The sequence below is a fragment of the Amyelois transitella genome, chromosome 4 (genome assembly GCF_032362555.1).
Source record: "Amyelois transitella isolate CPQ chromosome 4, ilAmyTran1.1, whole genome shotgun sequence".
In the NCBI taxonomy this organism is placed as follows: Eukaryota; Metazoa; Arthropoda; class Insecta; order Lepidoptera; family Pyralidae; genus Amyelois; species Amyelois transitella.
Genome location: NC_083507.1, coordinates 7003469 through 7023903, shown reverse-complemented (window position 1 = coordinate 7023903; position 20435 = coordinate 7003469). Strand labels below are relative to the sequence as shown.

The window sequence follows — 20435 nt, the reverse complement described above, 5'->3', positions numbered from 1 at the left end:
CAATCAACTTCTTTAATTAAAGCTTATCCTATTTTATTTAATAAAAAATGCTCAGTGTACATATTGTAGACCATTAAATTCTTTGTTGAGCTTTCTTACTTGCTTTGGAACGACTTTGGTAAGCTTGTCGTGACGTTTTCTTGACAGTTTCCAGGAATGAAATTGGCGTGCCAGCCGCCGTTTTTCAATCCTTAGAAGGTTGGGAATCATTGTAAGTCCTACACTGTTGTACTGAACCACTGATTTTACGGTCAATTTAAGGAAAACTGCTTATATAAGTTACTGAATTCCGTTGTAAGAACCGAGGGTCACATAAGGCAGTTTGTTAAATTATTCACTTGATTAAATTCAGACGTCGAATGATTCAATAACCAAATCAAAAAATGAAATAGCTTTCAAGAAGTTGCTTATTTCAATTTCACTGTATCTAGCGTAACAGACTAACGAAAGGAATTTATAAGGCGGATTTGACAGTAAAGTGGGACAGGGCCGGCATCGTCGATCTTTTAAGGACCCAATTTCGAATGTCTTTAAAAAGGGAGATGTAAGGAGTATCCATAATCGTCGAATATATGCTTGAAAATAGTAATGCTACAAAGTTATAAAGCTACAAAGAGTATGAGTAATTGTGGAGCAAGCGGGAGAGGCCTGTAGAATCTCAGCAAGTGGAAATCCATAGTCTCTGCCTACCACAATGGGAGACGAGGTGTGATGTTACTTCATCCGAATTTTTCATCAAAAAACAAAAACAAAGACCAAAGTTGAATGAATATATGAATAAATTAAATGAACCCATATGGATGCTGTAGTTTTACTGCAACAATTTGCGTATTGAAATGATCAAATAACTCAACTTCCTCTTGTGATATCGGTATAAAAAATGTGTGTTACCATGGTTACAGAGATAAAAAGTGGTACAGAGTAGTCTATTCAGAGTTCAGAGTGACCAGATAAAACAACTGTTGATTTTCCACCGACTTTACAAAGGAGGTTGTCTATATATGAAGAATTCACAATAACTTGTTCGTGAGTGCATATCGTTGTTATTAATCACGCATTTTCGAAAGCTATAGTTTTGGTCAAAAAAGTATCAGCAGTTCTTAAAAGTTATATATGGACCTGAGCAAGAGAAACACTGACTTCACGGGCGTGACTCAACTATTAGTAAGAAAATAATTGGAAGCCTCTAAAATGTCGGACAGATGTTTCTCTTATCGTTCTCTGACGTGGTCTCATCGGGAACCAGGTTGTACGTCGTCGGAAATTTATCTTTTTATTTTGCCCGCTCTGCAGCGTTTTTTTAAGACCATAGTCCATAGTCGGGTAGATATGATGTATATCATATTCTTGGGGAAGATGTGAAATAAATAAACATAAAAATAAGTACAATCGACAGATGAGAAAATTTGTATCAACATGAAAAAATTATTGCTATTTTTGTTGTATTATTTATTCGTGTCCCTAATCAATCACCAATGACATCGTTTTATGATTTATCAGTGTAAGAAGTCAATGTTCACAGATAAGTTCATTGTTTTTGTGTCATATATCCGTTAATCAGATTACTGTTATCATATTATTTACGACATAATTATCGAATTGTGTATATGCAAGACACAATATCTTGGAATGTAAGTTTAATTATATCGAGTTGTGCCAGGCGATGGATGTTTGAACAGTTTATGTTATTCATTCGCGATGGAGAGTGAAAATAATAAAATTGATGTTCCATCTCGCTACTCTGTGGATTCTACTGACAGTAGTGGTGGAAGTCCTGTAATTCAACGGAATAAAAATAGGCTTTCAAACCTGTAAGTACCTAACTTTGAGATACAATTTAGCATTATTTTGGAACCGATAGTTATATAATTTTTTACTTGGTATATGATCACATAATATAATTTTTAGGTACTTTACGACTTAGATAACTAAGTAGGTATTAATTTAATATGATGAGTGTTTTTAACTCTTACTAAAGTTACATTTGCATTAATTGTTGCATTAGATTATATTTTTGGATATGTTCTTCGAAAATGACTGAGATCTCGTGGTTTGTCATTAATCAGATGGCGATCGCGATCTCTCCGTCATAGCAAGAAAAACAGCGTTTCTATATTAGAAGCAATACCATCAGTGGAAAATCTCGACACCCAGTCTAATGGAACTGTAAGCACGGATGTAAGCTATGCGGTAAGAGTACCTACACGCTGTTTGTGAATATTAATTCCATTTTTAACAGCTACGAATTAATTTATTGGATTTATATGACAAATATTATGTTGAGCACTTATTAAGTCTTTTTTAAGGTACCGTACCTAAATGGTAAAAACGGGACCCTTTTACTAAACCTCCGCTGTCTGTCTGTAATCTCTGTAATCTGTAAGCTGTAATCTCATACACCGTGATAGCCTGAAAGCTAAAATTATGTATTTCCGTTGCTGATATAACAACAAATAGTAAAAATTAAAAAAATATATACCTATATTAAAAAAAAATAATGGACGCCCCTGTACAATAATCGTGTTTTATTCGTATTTTTTTCTCGATTTTGGTTCGTATTATCAAAAACTGTAATAGATGGATGCTTAAAATTTTCACACGATACTTGGATTACTTGTATTATCTTTCAAAATAAAGAATTAAATAACAAGTAAATGCTAAGGGGTATTTAAATAAACAGGTGGAACGTGAATATAAAAGAAAATATTTAAGTAACAAACGTGATAATGGTACGAAACTCCAGTCCGACTCGTTCTTGACCGTATTTTTATTGTTATTTTTTAATTTAAATTTATATTTCAGGTTGAAAAATTAAAAAAGAAAGATATAAAAGACACAATCGTAACAATTGTTCTCGTAGAGGCCAAGGGCCTACCCAGCCCTCCGGACGATGGCACTACTCATGGTCTTTTCTGCAAAATGCGGTAAAGTACATTTCCTAAAATCACATTGTCCTGTCCACCTACACTTAATTTTTTAAACCACTGTCTGTTTTTAAGCTTTTTACTGATTTCAATGTAGATAGTTTTGACAAGAACATGCGAATGCGTGATAGAACATTATTTACGTTTTCAGTCTTGGCTCCAGGACTTTCAAATCTAAAATGGCTACAAATATCAAACTGCCTGAATGGAAGGAAAAGTTTGAGATTCGACTAAGTAAAGATCATTTACTTAGGATGTCGTTGTGGGACAAAGGAAGGCAGAAAAATTTTATGGGAAGGTAAGTTCGGTTTCCTGCGTTTCCCAAGGAGTTAATATTTAATAAGTAATTGCAGAACGTACGTAGTGATAATGGAAGAACGTTAGGTAGTGATCTGAAAATGTATGTAAGAAATTTTTAGTTAATTTTAGATTTAAAAGAGCAACTTGTAAATGTTCAAAGTATGAATTAAGAAAAATAAACATAAAACTTTTATAACATTGTAATTGAATCTTTCTTTAGCTGTGTTTTAGATCTGTCTGGCCTGTCTAAAGACCGCACCCATGAAATATGGCAGCAACTCGACGACGGCTATGGGTCTGTACACTTGTCTATTACCATGTGCAATATACACAACAACGTGATAACTTCCTACAGCAGCGTCGAAGAAAGTGATCATGTGAAAGAAAAGAAATACGTAAGTTGCTAAAGAGTTTATTAAAAAAAAAAACAAAATTCAAAGATATACGAGGTCTTTATTAAAGAATACAAGGTTTAACTGACGGTTTAATCATTTACTTTTAACTTTCTGGACTATAGTCAGTTTTCAGCTAAATTTCAATCCTAAAGTCAAAGCATAGCTTATGATTTCTTAAATAGACATACATATAATTACGTCTATATCCCTTACATGGTAAATAGAGCCAACATTAACATTCATTATTATTCTATGAATATAATTCAAATCTTCAAACAAAATATTAATTATCAATTAAAGAATTTCAAACGGCTACGTCACTGCAACGGAAAGTGCTACAACTGCTACGACCTTACAAGTGGTCGTTTCGGTTTCTTGTTTAGTACCAGACTATGCTATGTTTAATTTACTTTCAGACATTACGCAATCTGGGCTCTGACTGGAATATAATAGGGCAACTTCACGTGAAGGTAACGTGTGCCAAAGGTTTACCCGGCAAGCCCAACGCATACTGCACCCTGGAAGTGGACAACCAAAGAGTTCAAACTCATAGTGCCAGGACTAGTGGGGATCCATCGTGGGAGAAAAGTTATGTCTTGTTAGTATTTAACTTTATGTTTTTTGGTTTACTTAAAACGTTTAAAATTAAAGTAAGTAATAACTTTCTTCTTTTTAATAATATATACAACTCTCTCACTTATCCAGATGATCTATACCAATTAGCTACATATTTGTGTCTATTTATCTAAGTTTATTATGAATTTCTTCCAAAATAATCCAAATATCGAAAGCCGTTAAATATCTACCTTATTTGTTTTTCACACATCAGTCGAACATAATTTTGGAACTTTTTTTTCAGTGATATATACGACATCTCATCCACTTTAGACCTTAAAGTGTACGACAGCTCTCTTAACCAAATTCGAAACGAATCTTTAGGAAGGGTGTCCATACCGTTGTTAAGGATTTCAAACAGAACATTACAATGGTATGCTTTGAAGGACAGGACAAAACGACACAGTGCCAAAGGAAACTGCCCAAGAGTTTTGTTGGATATGTCCATATTTTGGAATCCGGTATGTGCGCAAATGTATCAATTTTAAAATAAGTCTCATAAACTCACTCAGTGCTACTCCTAACAATAATCTTTCCATTTGCCTTTTGATCCCTACTGTTTGTTATACTTATATCAAAGACAAAAGCCAGTCGTTTGTCTTCGATACACAGGCCTTTTTCTTTTCATTGCAACTTGCTAAAAATATATTCGAGCACGGTTACCTATGAATAATTTAGGAGACAATGCCAGCCAGCTAGAGACTGGTAACTGGTAACTGAACTTGTGTAGACGACGCTGCCCTAACATGACATGCGGCACGGCGGATGGGCACCGACACTTCGTACCAGGGCAAGGGCAGGGCAAAGACAAAAGCCAGGATTAAATTCTTGTTACTATTTCTAATTTTAATTAGGATTTATTAATTAAATTTTAATTTTATTGATTACCTTGAAGAATAGATTTGATAAAAGATAAAGGAGGAACCTTCATAGTTACTTAAAATAAGGATCTGATATTTTTGTATCATGAAGGCCACTTGATTGGTCATAAACTGTAGTAAATAGAAAGATAAAATTGAAAGACATATTGTTTACAATACTATATAGCACATTAACTACAACAAAACGTGCATGTCGATCTTTGACCAGTGCAATCAAAACTATATACCTATGTATATACATATGTTATAACTAGATACATGTGTTATTCGATAAATCTATTTGATAAACACTCGTGTTGTGTCTATTTGCTTCGGATAACTATGTTTACTAGTGCTATTTATTGCACGAATAGTTTTTGTAAGGATTTGGGACTATACAACATTTCAAACATTTTATATTTTTGAGCAAATGGTAGTTGCTTTACTGACGGTTTTTTTCATAACTGGGATAGCCTTTTTTTCACATAAGTAAGTAAGTAAATACTTCATTGTTCACTAAAGGAGTACATTCCAAATAAAAACAGTAAAGTACAAAGGCGGGCTTAAGTGGGATCTCTTCCAGCTAACCTGACAATAATAGGATCATATACAAAAATTGAGGCAAGGGTGAACAACAGTTCTTTTACGAGTATGATGTTTAAGACTTAACAATTATATAGATACATACAATACAAATATATAAATGAATTAAATATATAAACATGTTTATTCTAAATTAACTTCATAACCAAATCAAGATTCAAGAAAGAATTTATTAAGCTTATTTTTGATACGTATTAGTATACATACATTTAAGTCCTGGCGATATTGGAAATGATTGAGACCTATATCAACGCAGCGCTAACCTCGGGTCTAGTATATAAGTAGGTTAGAAATTTGACACTTGAGGCTCCATTTAGGATTTCCCGTCATTGCAACAGAAACGGAAATAAATGGGATAATTTTACATTTTAATAACAGCACGCGGACGTACCCACGGGAATACTACAGTTTTACTCTAGACACTCAAAATAATAGCATAATAAACTTATTAATCGATAGTATCTTTAAAACAAAGAAGAGGAACTCGCGAAGGTACTATATTCAACACCTACATTAAATACTTAGAAGAAGACAACGAAAAAATCTAGAATTACCTAGTCCGATAAATTAATTAAATTGTATCAAAAACAAAAAAAACAAACATACTATTTTATTCTTTCCTTGCAGGTAAAAGCGACAGTTCGTCTGTTCCAACCCAAAGAAGTGAAATATCTTAAAAAGCCACCAAAATTTGACTTGGGATTAGTACACAGTAACATGGAGTTCATAAGAGATACATTTCAGGTTCTTTACGATACGAACGAAAACTTTAAGTAAGTAATAAGTGTTACCAACTATTGTAACCCTATCCGTTGTTTTATCGCATAGTTTGCATAAAACAACGGATGGGGAGAGCTGATAATTTTCTTTACAAACGTACATAACACCACAAAAGAATATGGATTTAGGACTTAGTAGTGAACAAATATTAAAAATTGATTGATCATTGCTACGAGCTTCGTAGAGGCGCTACGAGCGGATGCAATTGCTAGTTTCAAGAAACTACATGTTATATTTTATGATAAAACACGTAGGCTCGTAGATTACCTATAAGTGTGTAATAATTTCAAAACAGTCGATTTATGAATGTTTTTCTTCACTTGTGGTGCTATTTACAAAACTCTAAGATCAAAGATCGTGAATAGATCTTTCGCAAGTAGCAACACACAATCAAAAGAAATCCATATTTAAAATTAACAATTGATAGAATGAACTATAGTTACTTAACTGTTTGTGAGATACTTATTTAGAAAAACATAAATTGCTGGTTATCGTCGGAAAAAGCTACGTATTTTCTTTTGAATGTGGAGTTTTTTCACAGGATTTCGCATCTTCACAGGAGTGCATTGATTAGGTATTTTGCAAATACCAAGAATTTTTTATTTCTTTTCAGACGTTTGTTTGAATGGGATAACCAGGAGTTATCTTTCGTGGCTTTACTGGGATGGCTATTTTTCTGGTACAACATTACACTTTGGGGCATGCCGCTAGTGTGTCTACTGCCTTTTCTCTATCATTGGGCTTATCGACGAAATCAAAGTCAGTACTTTTCTTTTGTTACTCTTAAATTTTTGAATCTTATATATTTTTACTGTATTGTTCTAAGAAGAACAACTTAATCACATACACAAGAAAGTGCAGCATTACGTTGTAGAAAACTAAATGAAATATGATTTGTAAGAAGAAGTGATTTGCTTGTACCAGATACCATTAGACATGAAATAAGTGTTATATACGTTATGATACTTATTGTATGATACAGTTATACACATTCTGAGAATCACAAGTTCCGCTATTGCACTGACCATATCGCGATATACCTAATCTGTGATTAGCAACTCGGGTGCGTATTATCCTATCCGGTTCAGATGTTGGATGATATGAAAACCGTTTTTTTATTTAATTGATGATAAAATATTATCTATATATTTTTCTCTTAGGAACAGGTAGGATTAATATTAAAATGAATATGTTCAGGGCTTCTTAAATCAGAAAGCTACGATTTACGCTAAAATTTTGGTTTGATTTGTGCTTATAAGTGAAAGGGTAATGAAAATCATTATATACTTTGTTCCAACTGTTAGGTAACATTATCTTTCGGTACGAGTTTCTTTTATGATCATTGAAACTATAGATTGATATATGAAACAAAATATTGAAATTACCTACGTATAATTTAACTTAGCTTACCTAAAGCATGAAAATCTATGCGATTTTATCCCGTTTCAAGAAAAGGTTTGCAACAATGAGTTGGAACAACTTTATTGCTTTATTTTGTCTTTTTTCTTCAGTAGGGCAATATTCATTGATAACACAAAAATATAATGGTTGTTACCAGATTTCCATAAGATTTATATAATACTTATTATATAAACGCATATGTACGTGAAATAATTAAAAAGAGTGATATTTTGTTTTCAGCTGAAAAATCTTTCAGACATGTATACAAACCAGTTGATGATAAGACAGACATTAGTGATGTTGAAAAGGTATGGAGTACCTAAGGTCATTTCAAAAACGTCAATTTTAAAAATTACTTGTCTAAATAACGTTATAATTATACATTTTGTAATTTCACTCCAAAGCTCATTGAAAAAGCATTGTGACACATTTTCTTAAGTGCATCGTATTTTATAAATATAGTTTTTTGTTAAACAAACAATTTATTTTTCATTTTAGGATGATAATAAAGCAATAACACTTGGAAAAATTCAAGGACTTCCTGAAATGACGTTAAAAATAACGAGTGGAGTGGAATATATGGTCAGCTTAGCCGAAAGAATGTACAAGTTAGTATAACCTGTGTTATTTTACAATATTTTTGCAACACCTAAGTCTAAAAGTAAAAGAGACAATAACTTTTATATCCTTATAACCACCTGCACTTGCACCTTTTTATGTAAGTAAAAGTACCTGGTTTACTGTATGTAAATAATTTAAAATTTCTTTTCTTTCAGTTTGGTGACTTTTAAGGTTCCGTTTCTGAGTTATTTAGCTATGCTGTTTTTGTTGATTTCGTCAATGGCATTGTATTGTATACCGTTCAACTACATGATGATGGCTTTTGGTAAGCGGTTAATTAAGTCAATGAAAAAAAAAAAAAATTGTGAAACAAGAACATGATGTAAATCTTTGTTACTTACTTTATTTTATAACAAAACCGCCCTGTAATTATACAGAGTTCCTATAGCTGTACGTAAAAATTACTAAAAAGAAAGCCTTCAATTAATTTGTAATAAATTATTTTATAGCACGCCTACTTACCAATTTTTTTTTGTTACAGGAATATACAAATTTACTAGAAAATATTTAGACCCAGGAAGGAAACTAAACAACGATTTGCTAGACTTCATTTCAAGAATACCGGACAACGACATTTTGGTAAATAATTTTAGTTTATATTTATACCCGCGGCTTCGTCTGCCTTAAATCTCTGTATATTTTAAGTCTTAATTATATTAACTACTTCAAAGTTTCATGAAAATTTTTTTTAATAAAAAACAATCATTTTTTTAATGTTTATTTGAAAAATTTTGTTTAATGTTGTCACCTCACACTGTTACTGTTGTCTAACTCATGTTTTCACTGTTGTTGGACACAGACCTTGCAAATGATGACAATATTTTTTCAAATTCCAGAGAGACTGGAAAGAGCTGAGTGTTCCGGAGCCAATGCAAAATCAAAATTCAAAAACGAAGATGCCGGTGTTTAGGTCGTTTAGCGCGTCATAATAGATGCCAAATATTATTTAAGACGATATGTGAAACTGGGAGTATTTACTCCCAGTTTCAAGCTTTGGCCACATTAGTTAGTAAAAAAGCATTTTGGCTATTTGTAAGACACTTTAGAACGCCTATTAGAGTTTTATACCTTAGCAGCTATACCAATAGTTCCTATATTTGTACTGGGATTTAATGCCATAGAGTTCAAGGATTCCAATGAACAGGGAGGATTCAGTGATCTCTTACTTACCTTTAGTTGTATGGTGTAAATTATATTCTTTTATTCCTTCAGGATTTCCGTAGATGGACTTCAGTAGATGAAATTTTAGCTGCTTTATTTAAATCAGGGTCTACCGTTAGATTAGGTGGGTATAGTTGAAAGTTTCGGAGATTCAACAACATTACTACTTTTTTATGATTCAGACCAAAGACACGTCGTTGACGCAATAAAAATCTTTACCAAAGACACTACTGCGTCCTGTTAGTTGAGGTAAATTAACTCTTAAACTAAGTACCTAGTTTATAGTCTTAGATTAAGTTATCGCTAGGCAATAATAAATGACCTTGTAAGTAACTAACGTTCTATTTATGTATCTAATATTTAGATGAAAAATATGTATTCGTTAGAATTTCAACGGGGAAAATAAAATTTATACGAAACTATTCAAATTCTTTTTATTTTCTTACCATTAAATCACAACCATTTGAAGCCAGGAACTTTACATCTAACATGTACGAATGTAAATTAGTGTTAATGGATAAGAACCTACGTCACTTTACTAGACAAACAAAAAAGTTAATTCATTGTACAAATTATACCATAAGAGCATGCGACACAAACCAGTGTAGTGTTCTTCTCAACGGCTAAGGCGTAATAACGGTTAAACAAATGTTGTGTGAATTGCCTACTCAAATAGATATCCTAAGTTCTAGCAGATATATATAAGAACATACTTATTCCTAAACCAGTCGAATTCACTTTTTATTTTAGTTACTTGACTAAACTACATTGAATACTTATTTGAATCTCATTTTTGTTTTCCATATCTACGTTCAATATATTTGTTTATATGTACTTATATTTATTCAATGCAGCTTATAAGAATAAACCAGTGTTTACAAATGAAATTTCCGATTGCAAGGGAATCCATCTTTCATTTAACACATACTCTCACTACAAAAAATCACAGATGTAGGAAGGTACCTATCTATATATTGTACAGTTATATATTCTACTCTCTACTATTGAATAGGAACAAAGAAATTTTGACACTGAAATAAGTACACGTAAGTACGAGTACTAGTGAAGCAGATCCATTCCTTTATAAAGAAGCTAAGTATTAGATTAATATTTTAATTATTTTTATTGAATTGAATTATTACTTTTGAATGTATGAGAAATAATATACAGATTAACCTACAACGTAGATACAAAAAGGAGCTTACTGCATTAAGTATATTTATTTTTACCTAACAAAATAAATATCAGTGCTAAGCGATGACTATTGTAATAACAAATTAAAATTATGGCACCGCAATAGAAATTTTTCATTATTTTATAATATACGTACTTATCAAGTATATAGTCAAAATCAGTATCTCAATGTTTTTTTTTTCAGATTAATTAAAATATAAATAAAAAGATACGTAATCAAATAGTTGTAAATTTTTAGTACACCATTTTACATGAGTTTGGCATATAGGTACTTTATCTCTATATGATGATATTTTATTTCATAATATATTACTTTTACTTCTTATAAAACAATGTTTGAGATTACAAACAACCCAAAATCCACTTTAATTAAATCATATATATGAAATGAAAAGTACAGCTTCGTGAGTATTACAATTTTTACAATACGTATAAAATATAGTTCTTGAATTACCTTTATGGTAAAGCTATATATGGATCCAAAAATAAATTAACAATAATAATTACATTTATAATAGAATTCAGTCATCAGAGTTGGAATTGTAGAGCGTTAGAACTCAAGTCTTCATTCATTTCTCTCGTTTTTGTGGAACCAGCTCTGCTTAAGTTTGGTTCTGGAACTTTCAACTCCCGCCACTGTTTCTGTAAAATTACGTTAATTTTAAAACCTACTGGATAGTTTTAATCTATGTCATAAAAAGCCTGCATGCTAACTACCGCGGCTTAGCGCAGAAAAACCCAAATGGAAATACATGTAAACAGAAACTAATACATATTTTGCGTTGTTGTCACCACCATCAACTAATTAGTTGATGATAATAGAATAATGCCAAACATATATATGTAGATTGTTTAACAAAACTTTTAGTTGCAGATCTAGCAGCTAAGCCCAGAACGGAATCCCGGTTACTTAAGCATAATCTATAGGTATGGCAAATCTCTTTTTAATCACTAGGCATGCAATCGATGGTCACTATGTTGAAATCGTATTAAATAATCTATGGTTTATTATGGCGAAAGTGTTTAGAAAATTTGCTAGATAGAGCACTAAAATTATTAGAATCGCCAAGAATTGGCCTTTGTAGGTAATTAATGAATCTGGGTCGATTTTATTAAATCGTCAGGAACATCGATAAGTCAATCAGTCATTTGTTGATGTTTTCTCTGTACAAGATTACTATTAAAGATAGAGACCGATGTACTTAGTTCTACTTACCAGCATCTCATTGTCAGGAACCCGGGATATAAAGTCCAGTAGGTCATTGTTCGGAACTCTTTTGGGGTTCAGAAACTTGCGCGTGAATTTATAAATACCTGAAACATGCATTTGATGATTTCAGTATAAAATTAACACAGGTCACAGGTCACAGTATAACATGTTTAAATATTAAATAAATAATTATATTTGGCAGGATGGAAGGTATGGCCTTTAAGGATTTCTCAGGGAAATGGATAGAAAAATTTATGTCTTAAAGGAAAGAGGAAAGGCTTTTGCTCATAGGACATGAAAGAGCGTAAGAAAATGTATTTTTTAATAATCTGTAGTGTGGTACATACCTAAAGCCATGAAAAAATAATTCACAGGAATAAAATAGAGTGCAAACGATGCCACCAGCAGAGCAGTTATCACCAAGTAACTTAGGTACGGTACAGTGAAGTTGGTTAAACTGAAAAAAGTGATTAAAAAGTTATAAATTTTTAATTAATAACTGTAGTTCCAATGTGTTTTGAAAGAGAGGACATAAGTTATCCTTGACAACTTAATCATTCGTGCTTAATAAAATGCATATCTATTAAATGAGTGATAATTTTCTTTTTTGTGTAAAATAACTCTTAATTTTAGTATTATTTTAGAATTATTAAGTCTAAAAACAAACAGAAATACATACTTGTTTATCCGTTCGATCAAAGACACTATGTAATCGATGCTATTTTTAATAGTAAACGTGAGATCTTGAAGTCCATACAATCGCATTTTTATTGACTTATCATCCTGTAAAAAGGCAATACTTAGATTACATTGTTGCATCACAATTTAATATATTTTATTAAGTAATAAGCTTAGGTATCTATATCTATACTAATATTATAAATGCGAAAGTAAGTTTGCATGTTTGTTTTCTTTTCAGGCGTTATCTACGCACCCAATCTTCTTGAAATTTCGCATGTATTTAGTTCAAAGTATGGAGAAGGACATAGGGAACCTTTCATTCTGAAAAAAACTATCGTTCCCGTGGGATTAACAAAAAACCTGTGCTCTCTTACATAGATGGCGCTATCGATGAAGATACAATTTGGCAGGATGATAGATTATGACTTGGAGACGTCTGCTAAGAAAGGAATTTTGAAAATTCTTATGATTTTATTCTTTCGATATGTCAGTAGTATTGAGGCATCGTTTTAGAAAAACATTGAACTTATTTTATACTCTCATAACGAGTAGCTAATCCAATTATCCCAATCCCATTCTAATATGGAGAAAAAACTGTTTCCATAGGATGCCACGCGGGCGAAGCCGAGGGTAAAAGCTAGTAAGTAGTTTATATTTGATAAAAATAAAATTTATGTAAACACATAGGTACATACATACCTTCTGTATTTCTAATTCTTCGTCAGAGACGTCATCTTCCAACGGGTATATAGTAGAAGGAATTATCATATTGTTTTCTGAAAGAAGAACGTTACATAGAGAGAATATAAATTGAAATCATGGAAAACTACTCATTATATAGGTATATTACATGGGTTTGCCGCACTACTTAACTCTTTCCTAGGCTTTAAATAGAATAGTTATATTCATGAAGTGCAACTTTTACCATGATTCAGTGTGGGTGTTGTTCCCCTTCAAAGGCTGCGGACGTCAGACATCGCTTCGTGTAAAAAGCTGATTTGCCCAATCCATTATCATGGTCAAACGAAAAGCTTCCCCTAACACTTCTCCAAAGAGGTAAGATGTAACCGGTATTAACCGACCAATAAAGAAGATGCAAAGGGTTAGTTGGGGTACATATGATAGTAATTTGGTAGTTATTAACTCTATAAAAAAATTCTTACTTGTATAATATCGTTGTCCTGCCCAGTGATACAAGAAAGGAAGAAGCATAAGTAATGGAGCCATCCAAATTCTGAAGAAGTACCAGAAGATAAGCCAAACTATGAGGGCAAAAGCTGATCTCTCCCTGTTTTCCCATTCGAAAACCCGCCTGAAAAAATTAAATTTTATTTGCATGCAGAACTTTAGGTATACCTAATTATTTCCACAAGTCGAATGAAGTGTGTAATAAAGGTTCTTATATATGACTGGTAAATAAACATTTAGGTAAAATTCTAAAAACACATTTATATTAAAACATCACACTTCTTTAACGGAGGTGAGGGCAAAGACTGAGAGTACATCTTGTTCCCCTTTAACGATAGTACTTGTTATGTTAAAAATCAAAATATATCACACGTCTTACTTGTAATGTTCGTTGCCCATGTAAGCTGCATTGAATATATCTCGGATGAACTTCAAATTGCTGTATATAAGTGGTATGTTGAATTTTGCCGGTTTTTGCACATAATTCGTCTCTTTAGGACTCAATACTCGTACTGAAGCTTTTATCTGAAATGTATGAAAAAGTAATCATTACATAGTCAAACAAAAAAAATTCCTTAAGTACCTAGTAGATATGCTTCAAACTGAAAAACTGCACAACGGATCAAAAGCGATTCGAGAGGAAGGTGTGTTATTTTCATGCATATTATAGGAGTAGAGTAGTTCATTGCAATAAATGATCTTAATGGCCAATATTTTTGCATGTTCTCCGCTTTTTCCTTTATAGATAAGTTTTGAAAATTAAATAAATACTTCATAACATTATAATCACATCTAACAATAATTATCTAGTAATTTAATATATACTTACAGGATTCCAAACGATAGACATTTGTAGAAGTATCCTTGGACAGTTTCCCTTGGCGTTGGACTTTTTGGAGCGGTCCTTCAGAGCGAACCATTTCATTTCATCATTGTGTATCCTCAGTAGTGGAATGGACAACTTCCCAAGAGTTTCGGCTTTCTTCGAGTTGATTAATGATTCGTCATAAACTGTGATGTCTAATGTTGATGTGATGTCGTTCACTATGCTGTAATAGCAAAACATAACGATAAAAATACAATTAGTTATGGTACCCTATGTGAAGTGCAAATTTTACAAACCAAAAACAAAACAGGGGTAGAGGAAGACTCGCAGGCTATATCTGTAGAACTACCTAAATTTGTACCTAAGTTTTGCGTGCCTTGATTAATTAAAGGATATGAACCTTAGAAGATCTATCTTCCTAAATCATTTAAAATTTGTGAATGTCGATATACTGCAGTCGAAAATTGTAATAGTAATGGACAAGGCATGACATATTATATTACAAGGAAAGGAAATTTACCGACAGATTTTTTTTATTTATGTCGATACCGGTATTTTAAAATTAGTACCTAACGATATAGAGTGACTGTGTGCCTATGTGTCATGGAATAGGTACCTTTAAAAGTTCTATACAAAAGATTAAAGATAAAAGTTTATGAAGCCTGCAGGCTACTAGGTACTATTAAGGTCGTATTCACATGTAGGAAGGAATAAAAACAATTCACAAAGCTTACTCTTTCATACAGAGACCTCTGTACAAAGAAAATGAAGTTGAACTTTCCTTTAATCGCCCATTATAGAACTGGTTATCCTTGTCCATAGCCGGAGATAAAGTCATGGTTTACGGTGCCAGTGACATCAGATCTGAGTACGATTTTTTTACCTTAACACACGATAAATACCCACATTCAGTAGTTCAATACAGGTTTGCTTATTTTTGGCTTATGTTTACCTACCTGAATCATCTACATTCACGTTATTTAAGTTTGGAGAAATATCTGCTAACAAATCAAATTTAGAGAAATGAAATTGTTTATTGGCTATAAAAATTATGATGCTCATGCCTTAACAATATGTATCTACATATTTTATACATTTTTACAAACTGTATACTTTAAACATAACACATAGTTAAAACCACCCTCACGAATAAAACGCAACGGGTTTAATTCCTTCTCCCTACCAAGAAAATATATACAAATAGGTTATATAATGAGTAAATCTAATAAAGTATGCCAAAGAAAGCGGCCGTAACCGTAAATAATGAATTGCTGCTTCCGTCAACAAAGAGAAAATGTTTAAGGTTAAAGACATAACAGTAAAAATGTTCAACTAAGTATCTGTTTTAGATCACAAACAATCACAGCAGGTTTGCTGTACTGAAATACTCACAAAGAATAAGTATTACCCCAACGCGGCTCCGAAGTCCCCCTGACGGTATGCGTTTGTATCCTGGAGTTATCCAGTTGTAGCACGCAGTACGCATCTGTTTTACCGCTGATGCCAAACGCGCTGAGACCCTTGGCGCTGTGGACCGTGACTGAGAGCTGGCCAATTTGGTTCCAGTTGTCAAATCTGTACCAAGTCTGCAACATAAGATTTATTTTTTTAGGTATAGGATCTGGCAGGTAAGTTGAACAAAATGCTACTTTATGGATTTTTTATTTATTCTTTAATGAATTTTTAATTTTTTAATGAATAATTTCTACTGTGCAATCCGGCAGTGTCAAATTTTAGGGTCATATTTATATGCCGGGTACTGCTCATTGCTCATTTCCATCTCTATACATCTTATTCTTTGAGATCAGTTTAAAAAAATCTATAGAGGGTATACCTAGTATACATACTGTTAGGTCTACCATTTATGTTTAAATTAAATTGAAAAAAAATTAAGAAGTGAAAAATAGACTACTGGCTAAATTATCTAACCGTCAAGAAATTAAACATTTGTGTAATTTGTTAAAAAAAATACTCAAGCTTTCAAGTTTTTTGTTGCTAATTAGTAAATCTTAAAAACTAAGACCTGTTTACAATAGATTTCATTTTAATTGATAAAAACTTACAAATTCTTCATAGGGTAATGGTTTTTGGTGTACTCCATTTGTGGTCGGTATGTTGTCAGCTCGTCTGACGGAGCCACTCACTGTGATCAGCAGGTGAATGCTGCCGAAGCCACACTCCAGATCCTGCCAGATGTCGTGAGTCTTTTCTCTCTCTAGTTTCGATATATCTATCAAACATCTGCATAAAAATATTTTATATTAAATTGGTCTAAAGGCAGGCAGGTTTGAGATTTTAAGGGACTAAAAACAGTATATTTCATTTACTTTCCAGTAAGGAATAAAAGCTTATCCACACTAATAATCCACACTAATAATAAAGAGGAAAGATTTGTATTTTTGTATGTTTGTGTGGAATAAACTCAAAAACTACTGGTCCGATTTTGATAAAATTTGGCACAGATATAGAATAGACCTTCAAAAATGACATAGGCATAAATTTGTTTTGAAATAAATTTATTTCAAAATATAATCCACACTAATAATAAAGAGGAAAGATTTGTATTTTTGTATGTTTGTGTGGAATAAACTCAAAAACTACTGGTCCGATTTTGATAAAATTTGGCACAGATATAGAATAGACCTTCAAAAGTGACATAGGCATAAATTTGTTTTGAAATAAATTTATTTCAAAATATAAAACACAAAAATATGTCCACCCGTGCGAAGCCGGGGCGGGCCGCTAGTAGACTATATAAATATTAATAACACATCAAAGTAACTCTGAAATTAGAAAATAAACCATTTTTTGTTGCTTTAGATAGTGGCAAGTGAGCACCGCATTCAAGCTCAAAATTAACATCTTAAAACCAGCCAATTACAGTTTTAATTTTCTCTATAAAACATTCGACTTATTATAAAGATTTATAAAGTACGAGTTGAAGTTGCTAAGTGTGTTGTTGATTAAATCTTAAAAAAATAGATAATATTTATGATTGTTGTCATTATATATTCTTGTAAGCATAAATACGTTTGCGGTCTGATGAAACCGCAGCGTACATAATCTAGGTATTATATTAACATGTCTAACAAATATGATATCTTAAACCGTTAAAAGATATTGCTGATTATAAATATAAATATTTAGGTATTAGTCGGGAAAACCAATAGCATATACAAGTAGAAAAGATAATACAAATTAACGAAAGGCATTATTATAGTAGCATTAAAATAAATAAGGACTTAGCACTAATATAATAGTCGTCATTTTATACGTCACATGCAGTTATACTCAATGAATACTAAGTCATTTATTACTTAGGTAAGTGCCTTTTAACATCAGTAATATTATACATCAAGTATTTACACATTATTTTTTTAATGGTTAAACACAAATTGGATAATAAATTACCTGCCCATAAAATTCTTCTGTTTTCCTTTGTGCCACACAATAACTTCTAAGTATTTTGTGTCGTAGATGTAGAGATTGAATCTCTCACACCATGTTGGTTTTGCTTTTGTCGGGACCAATTTAGATTTGTGAGATTCATTTCCTATTCTGAAAAAAAGAAATAGAATAAATATACTATTATCAAAATGTCAGATTTTAAGTTAACAAAAATTTTCCGAACTTATTGTAGAGGTTGCAATGCAACACGCCAAATGAAAGGGAGAAAGTATAAATGGATGGATAAATAATATTTTTTAAATCGTTTATTCTCGAACAACATTTAAAAGCAGGTCTCAACAGGGTCTTTGAAAATTCTTTAAGTTTTAAGAAACTTAACTAGATACTGAAGTACCTTCTAGTCAAAAATACTACAACGTCTTAAATTGTGATAGGTACATGTAAAGTCTATTTTTTTAAAACATATCTAATAAAGTGCTTGTTATCACTACATATTTAACGATAGAACATAAATTAAAACTTAGATGGTATGACGTTAGTGCTACGTCAGTGATTAAACTCGCGCGCACAGACATAAAAAAGATCTACAAGTTATTAACATACCCGTTTCCCTATAATGTTATACTTATCATATGTAGTTTTTTTATGATTTGAAACACAGCAAAAATATAAGAGTACATAAGTACATTTTGTATTGCACAACAATGATAATATAAAAAAGTCATATGATAAAGGCTTTAGGAACACTAAGCTCCAAAAATAGGTCTTCTGCTTTCTGGCTATAGTCCCGTTGCATCGTCACCACACTGGAGAGGAGCCCGGTGTAAGCCTTAGACCATGGATCCTGGATTGGTTGAGTCAGGTTTATACACAAAGCGACTCCCGTCTGACCTCCGTTATCTTTGCAGAACCTAACCCGTATTACAACCATATGATCATATGGTTGTAATGTGTAACTACACAACCAGTTGCCTGAATATGCAAATTTTTCTTACGATGTTTCCCTCACTGTAAGAGATCGGTTAGTTAATAAACTAAACTAACTTTGAAAGCTTCCAAAAATAGGTAAATGACGTAATTATTTTTCACTCATGTTAGTTATTTGCCAAATTACGAACTTGCACAGAAAACATTGACGCCATAGCGATAATGATACGGACGCACACTAGAATCACTGGTGCATGGGTGCTGCTCATTTCTAAAGAAATCTCTTCCAGCAACCAAGAGACTGGCTATTGTTAGGTTAGTCTTATTAAACGTATAATTCACTTACTTGAATTTGCAATACAATCCATTGGAAGCGTTTGCAGGTAAATCTGGTAGATCTTTGGCTTCAATAAGTACTACGTTCAGTACAGAGTTCCAAGATTTTCTAAGAATATCAAACTTCCTGTTTTTGAGAACGTACTGTGGAGCAGAAAAATATAATTTTATTATGTTTTGAAACAACAATTGACATTAAAATTACAAATTATAATTTTCTCAATCTGTTACAAAATAATAATTAATAGGCGAAGTTAATCATTCTAGGATCGAGGCAAAAAGTATTTTGTGGTTCATATGGGAGCTGCTACTACATGAAATGATATAAAAGTGAGGGGACTTAATTTTATTTACTGTTATAATAAAATATGTGCGAGAAGCTCATAAACGAGGGTGAGCTATCTTCAAATACTTTTTGATACGAAAGAATTGACACTTTAGTCTAAAAAATTACCTTTTGAACCTTCTTGCCGTGGTCTCTGAGTAGGGTGAGCCCGCTTCCTATGCGATCCATAAATTCGTTGGAAACCGCGAGCGCCGTCGGCGACAGGGGGTCCATCGTCACGCCGTCAGGGATGGCGTACGACCTGGATTATGGAATTTATATTAATTAAAGAGGTCAGAGACAATAATTTGCCTGTCATATCACAGCCCAAACCACTAGTCTTGAGGAACGAGAATGTCCCAAAATTCTAACAGCGCACTTCTACCATGATTCGGCTCGTATAACCGGAAGATTGGTAGAGCCATGGTTGGTTGTAGTATGGTGTGCAAAACATAATATATCGTCAAAGATGATCATTATGATCAATATGTTGTCTGCACACTGTAGCTATACAACATAATTATCTAAGAAAATCATTATAGCATTATATTTAATTCATACACAATGCATGTAATGTCAAATGTCAACTATCTATCTATTATAACACATATAAATGTATGGTTTATGATATAATGGACATTTTGAGTCAGTATGTAAACACAATGTATACCGGCTTTAAT

The 20435-nt window shown here is 32.4% G+C and overlaps 2 protein-coding genes across 6 annotated transcripts in view; one reads left to right on the top strand and one right to left on the bottom strand.

Annotated features, from left to right (window-relative positions):
- Window positions 1–1608: 1608 nt before the first annotated feature.
- On the top strand, window positions 1609–10082 carry LOC106138424 (multiple C2 and transmembrane domain-containing protein). Its single transcript, XM_013339567.2, has 14 exons — window positions 1609–1811; window positions 2067–2190; window positions 2803–2924; window positions 3076–3222; window positions 3445–3619; window positions 4036–4217; window positions 4479–4695; window positions 6325–6470; window positions 7091–7236; window positions 8119–8186; window positions 8377–8486; window positions 8655–8764; window positions 8981–9078; window positions 9336–10082. The coding sequence occupies exons 1-14, from the start codon at window positions 1699–1701 to the stop codon at window positions 9426–9428; spliced, it is 1851 nt and encodes a 616-aa protein (XP_013195021.2). The 5' UTR covers window positions 1609–1698; the 3' UTR covers window positions 9429–10082.
- Window positions 10083–10107: 25 nt separating this feature from the next.
- LOC106138395 (multiple C2 and transmembrane domain-containing protein) overlaps window positions 10108–20435 on the bottom strand; it is a 28909-nt gene continuing 18581 nt past the window's right edge. For 3 of the 5 annotated variants that reach the window (XM_060954590.1, XM_060954591.1, XM_060954592.1), the window contains exons 2-14: window positions 19885–20017; window positions 19441–19574; window positions 18171–18317; window positions 16823–17000; window positions 16152–16345; window positions 14763–14982; window positions 14313–14458; window positions 13909–14057; window positions 13445–13521; window positions 12744–12847; window positions 12412–12521; window positions 12071–12168; window positions 10116–11496 (exon numbers count right to left, since the gene is read on the bottom strand). In XM_060954590.1, the coding sequence (XP_060810573.1) occupies window positions 11383–11496; window positions 12071–12168; window positions 12412–12521; window positions 12744–12847; window positions 13445–13521; window positions 13909–14057; window positions 14313–14458; window positions 14763–14982; window positions 16152–16345; window positions 16823–17000; window positions 18171–18317; window positions 19441–19574; window positions 19885–20017 (1804 nt within the window). In that variant the 3' untranslated portion in view covers window positions 10116–11382. Of the gene's footprint in view, window positions 11497–12070; window positions 12169–12411; window positions 12522–12743; window positions 12848–13444; window positions 13522–13908; window positions 14058–14312; window positions 14459–14762; window positions 14983–16151; window positions 16346–16822; window positions 17001–18170; window positions 18318–19440; window positions 19575–19884; window positions 20018–20435 lie in introns of all 5 variants that reach the window. The other 2 variants (XM_060954588.1, XM_013339531.2) reach the window with 2 other exon arrangements.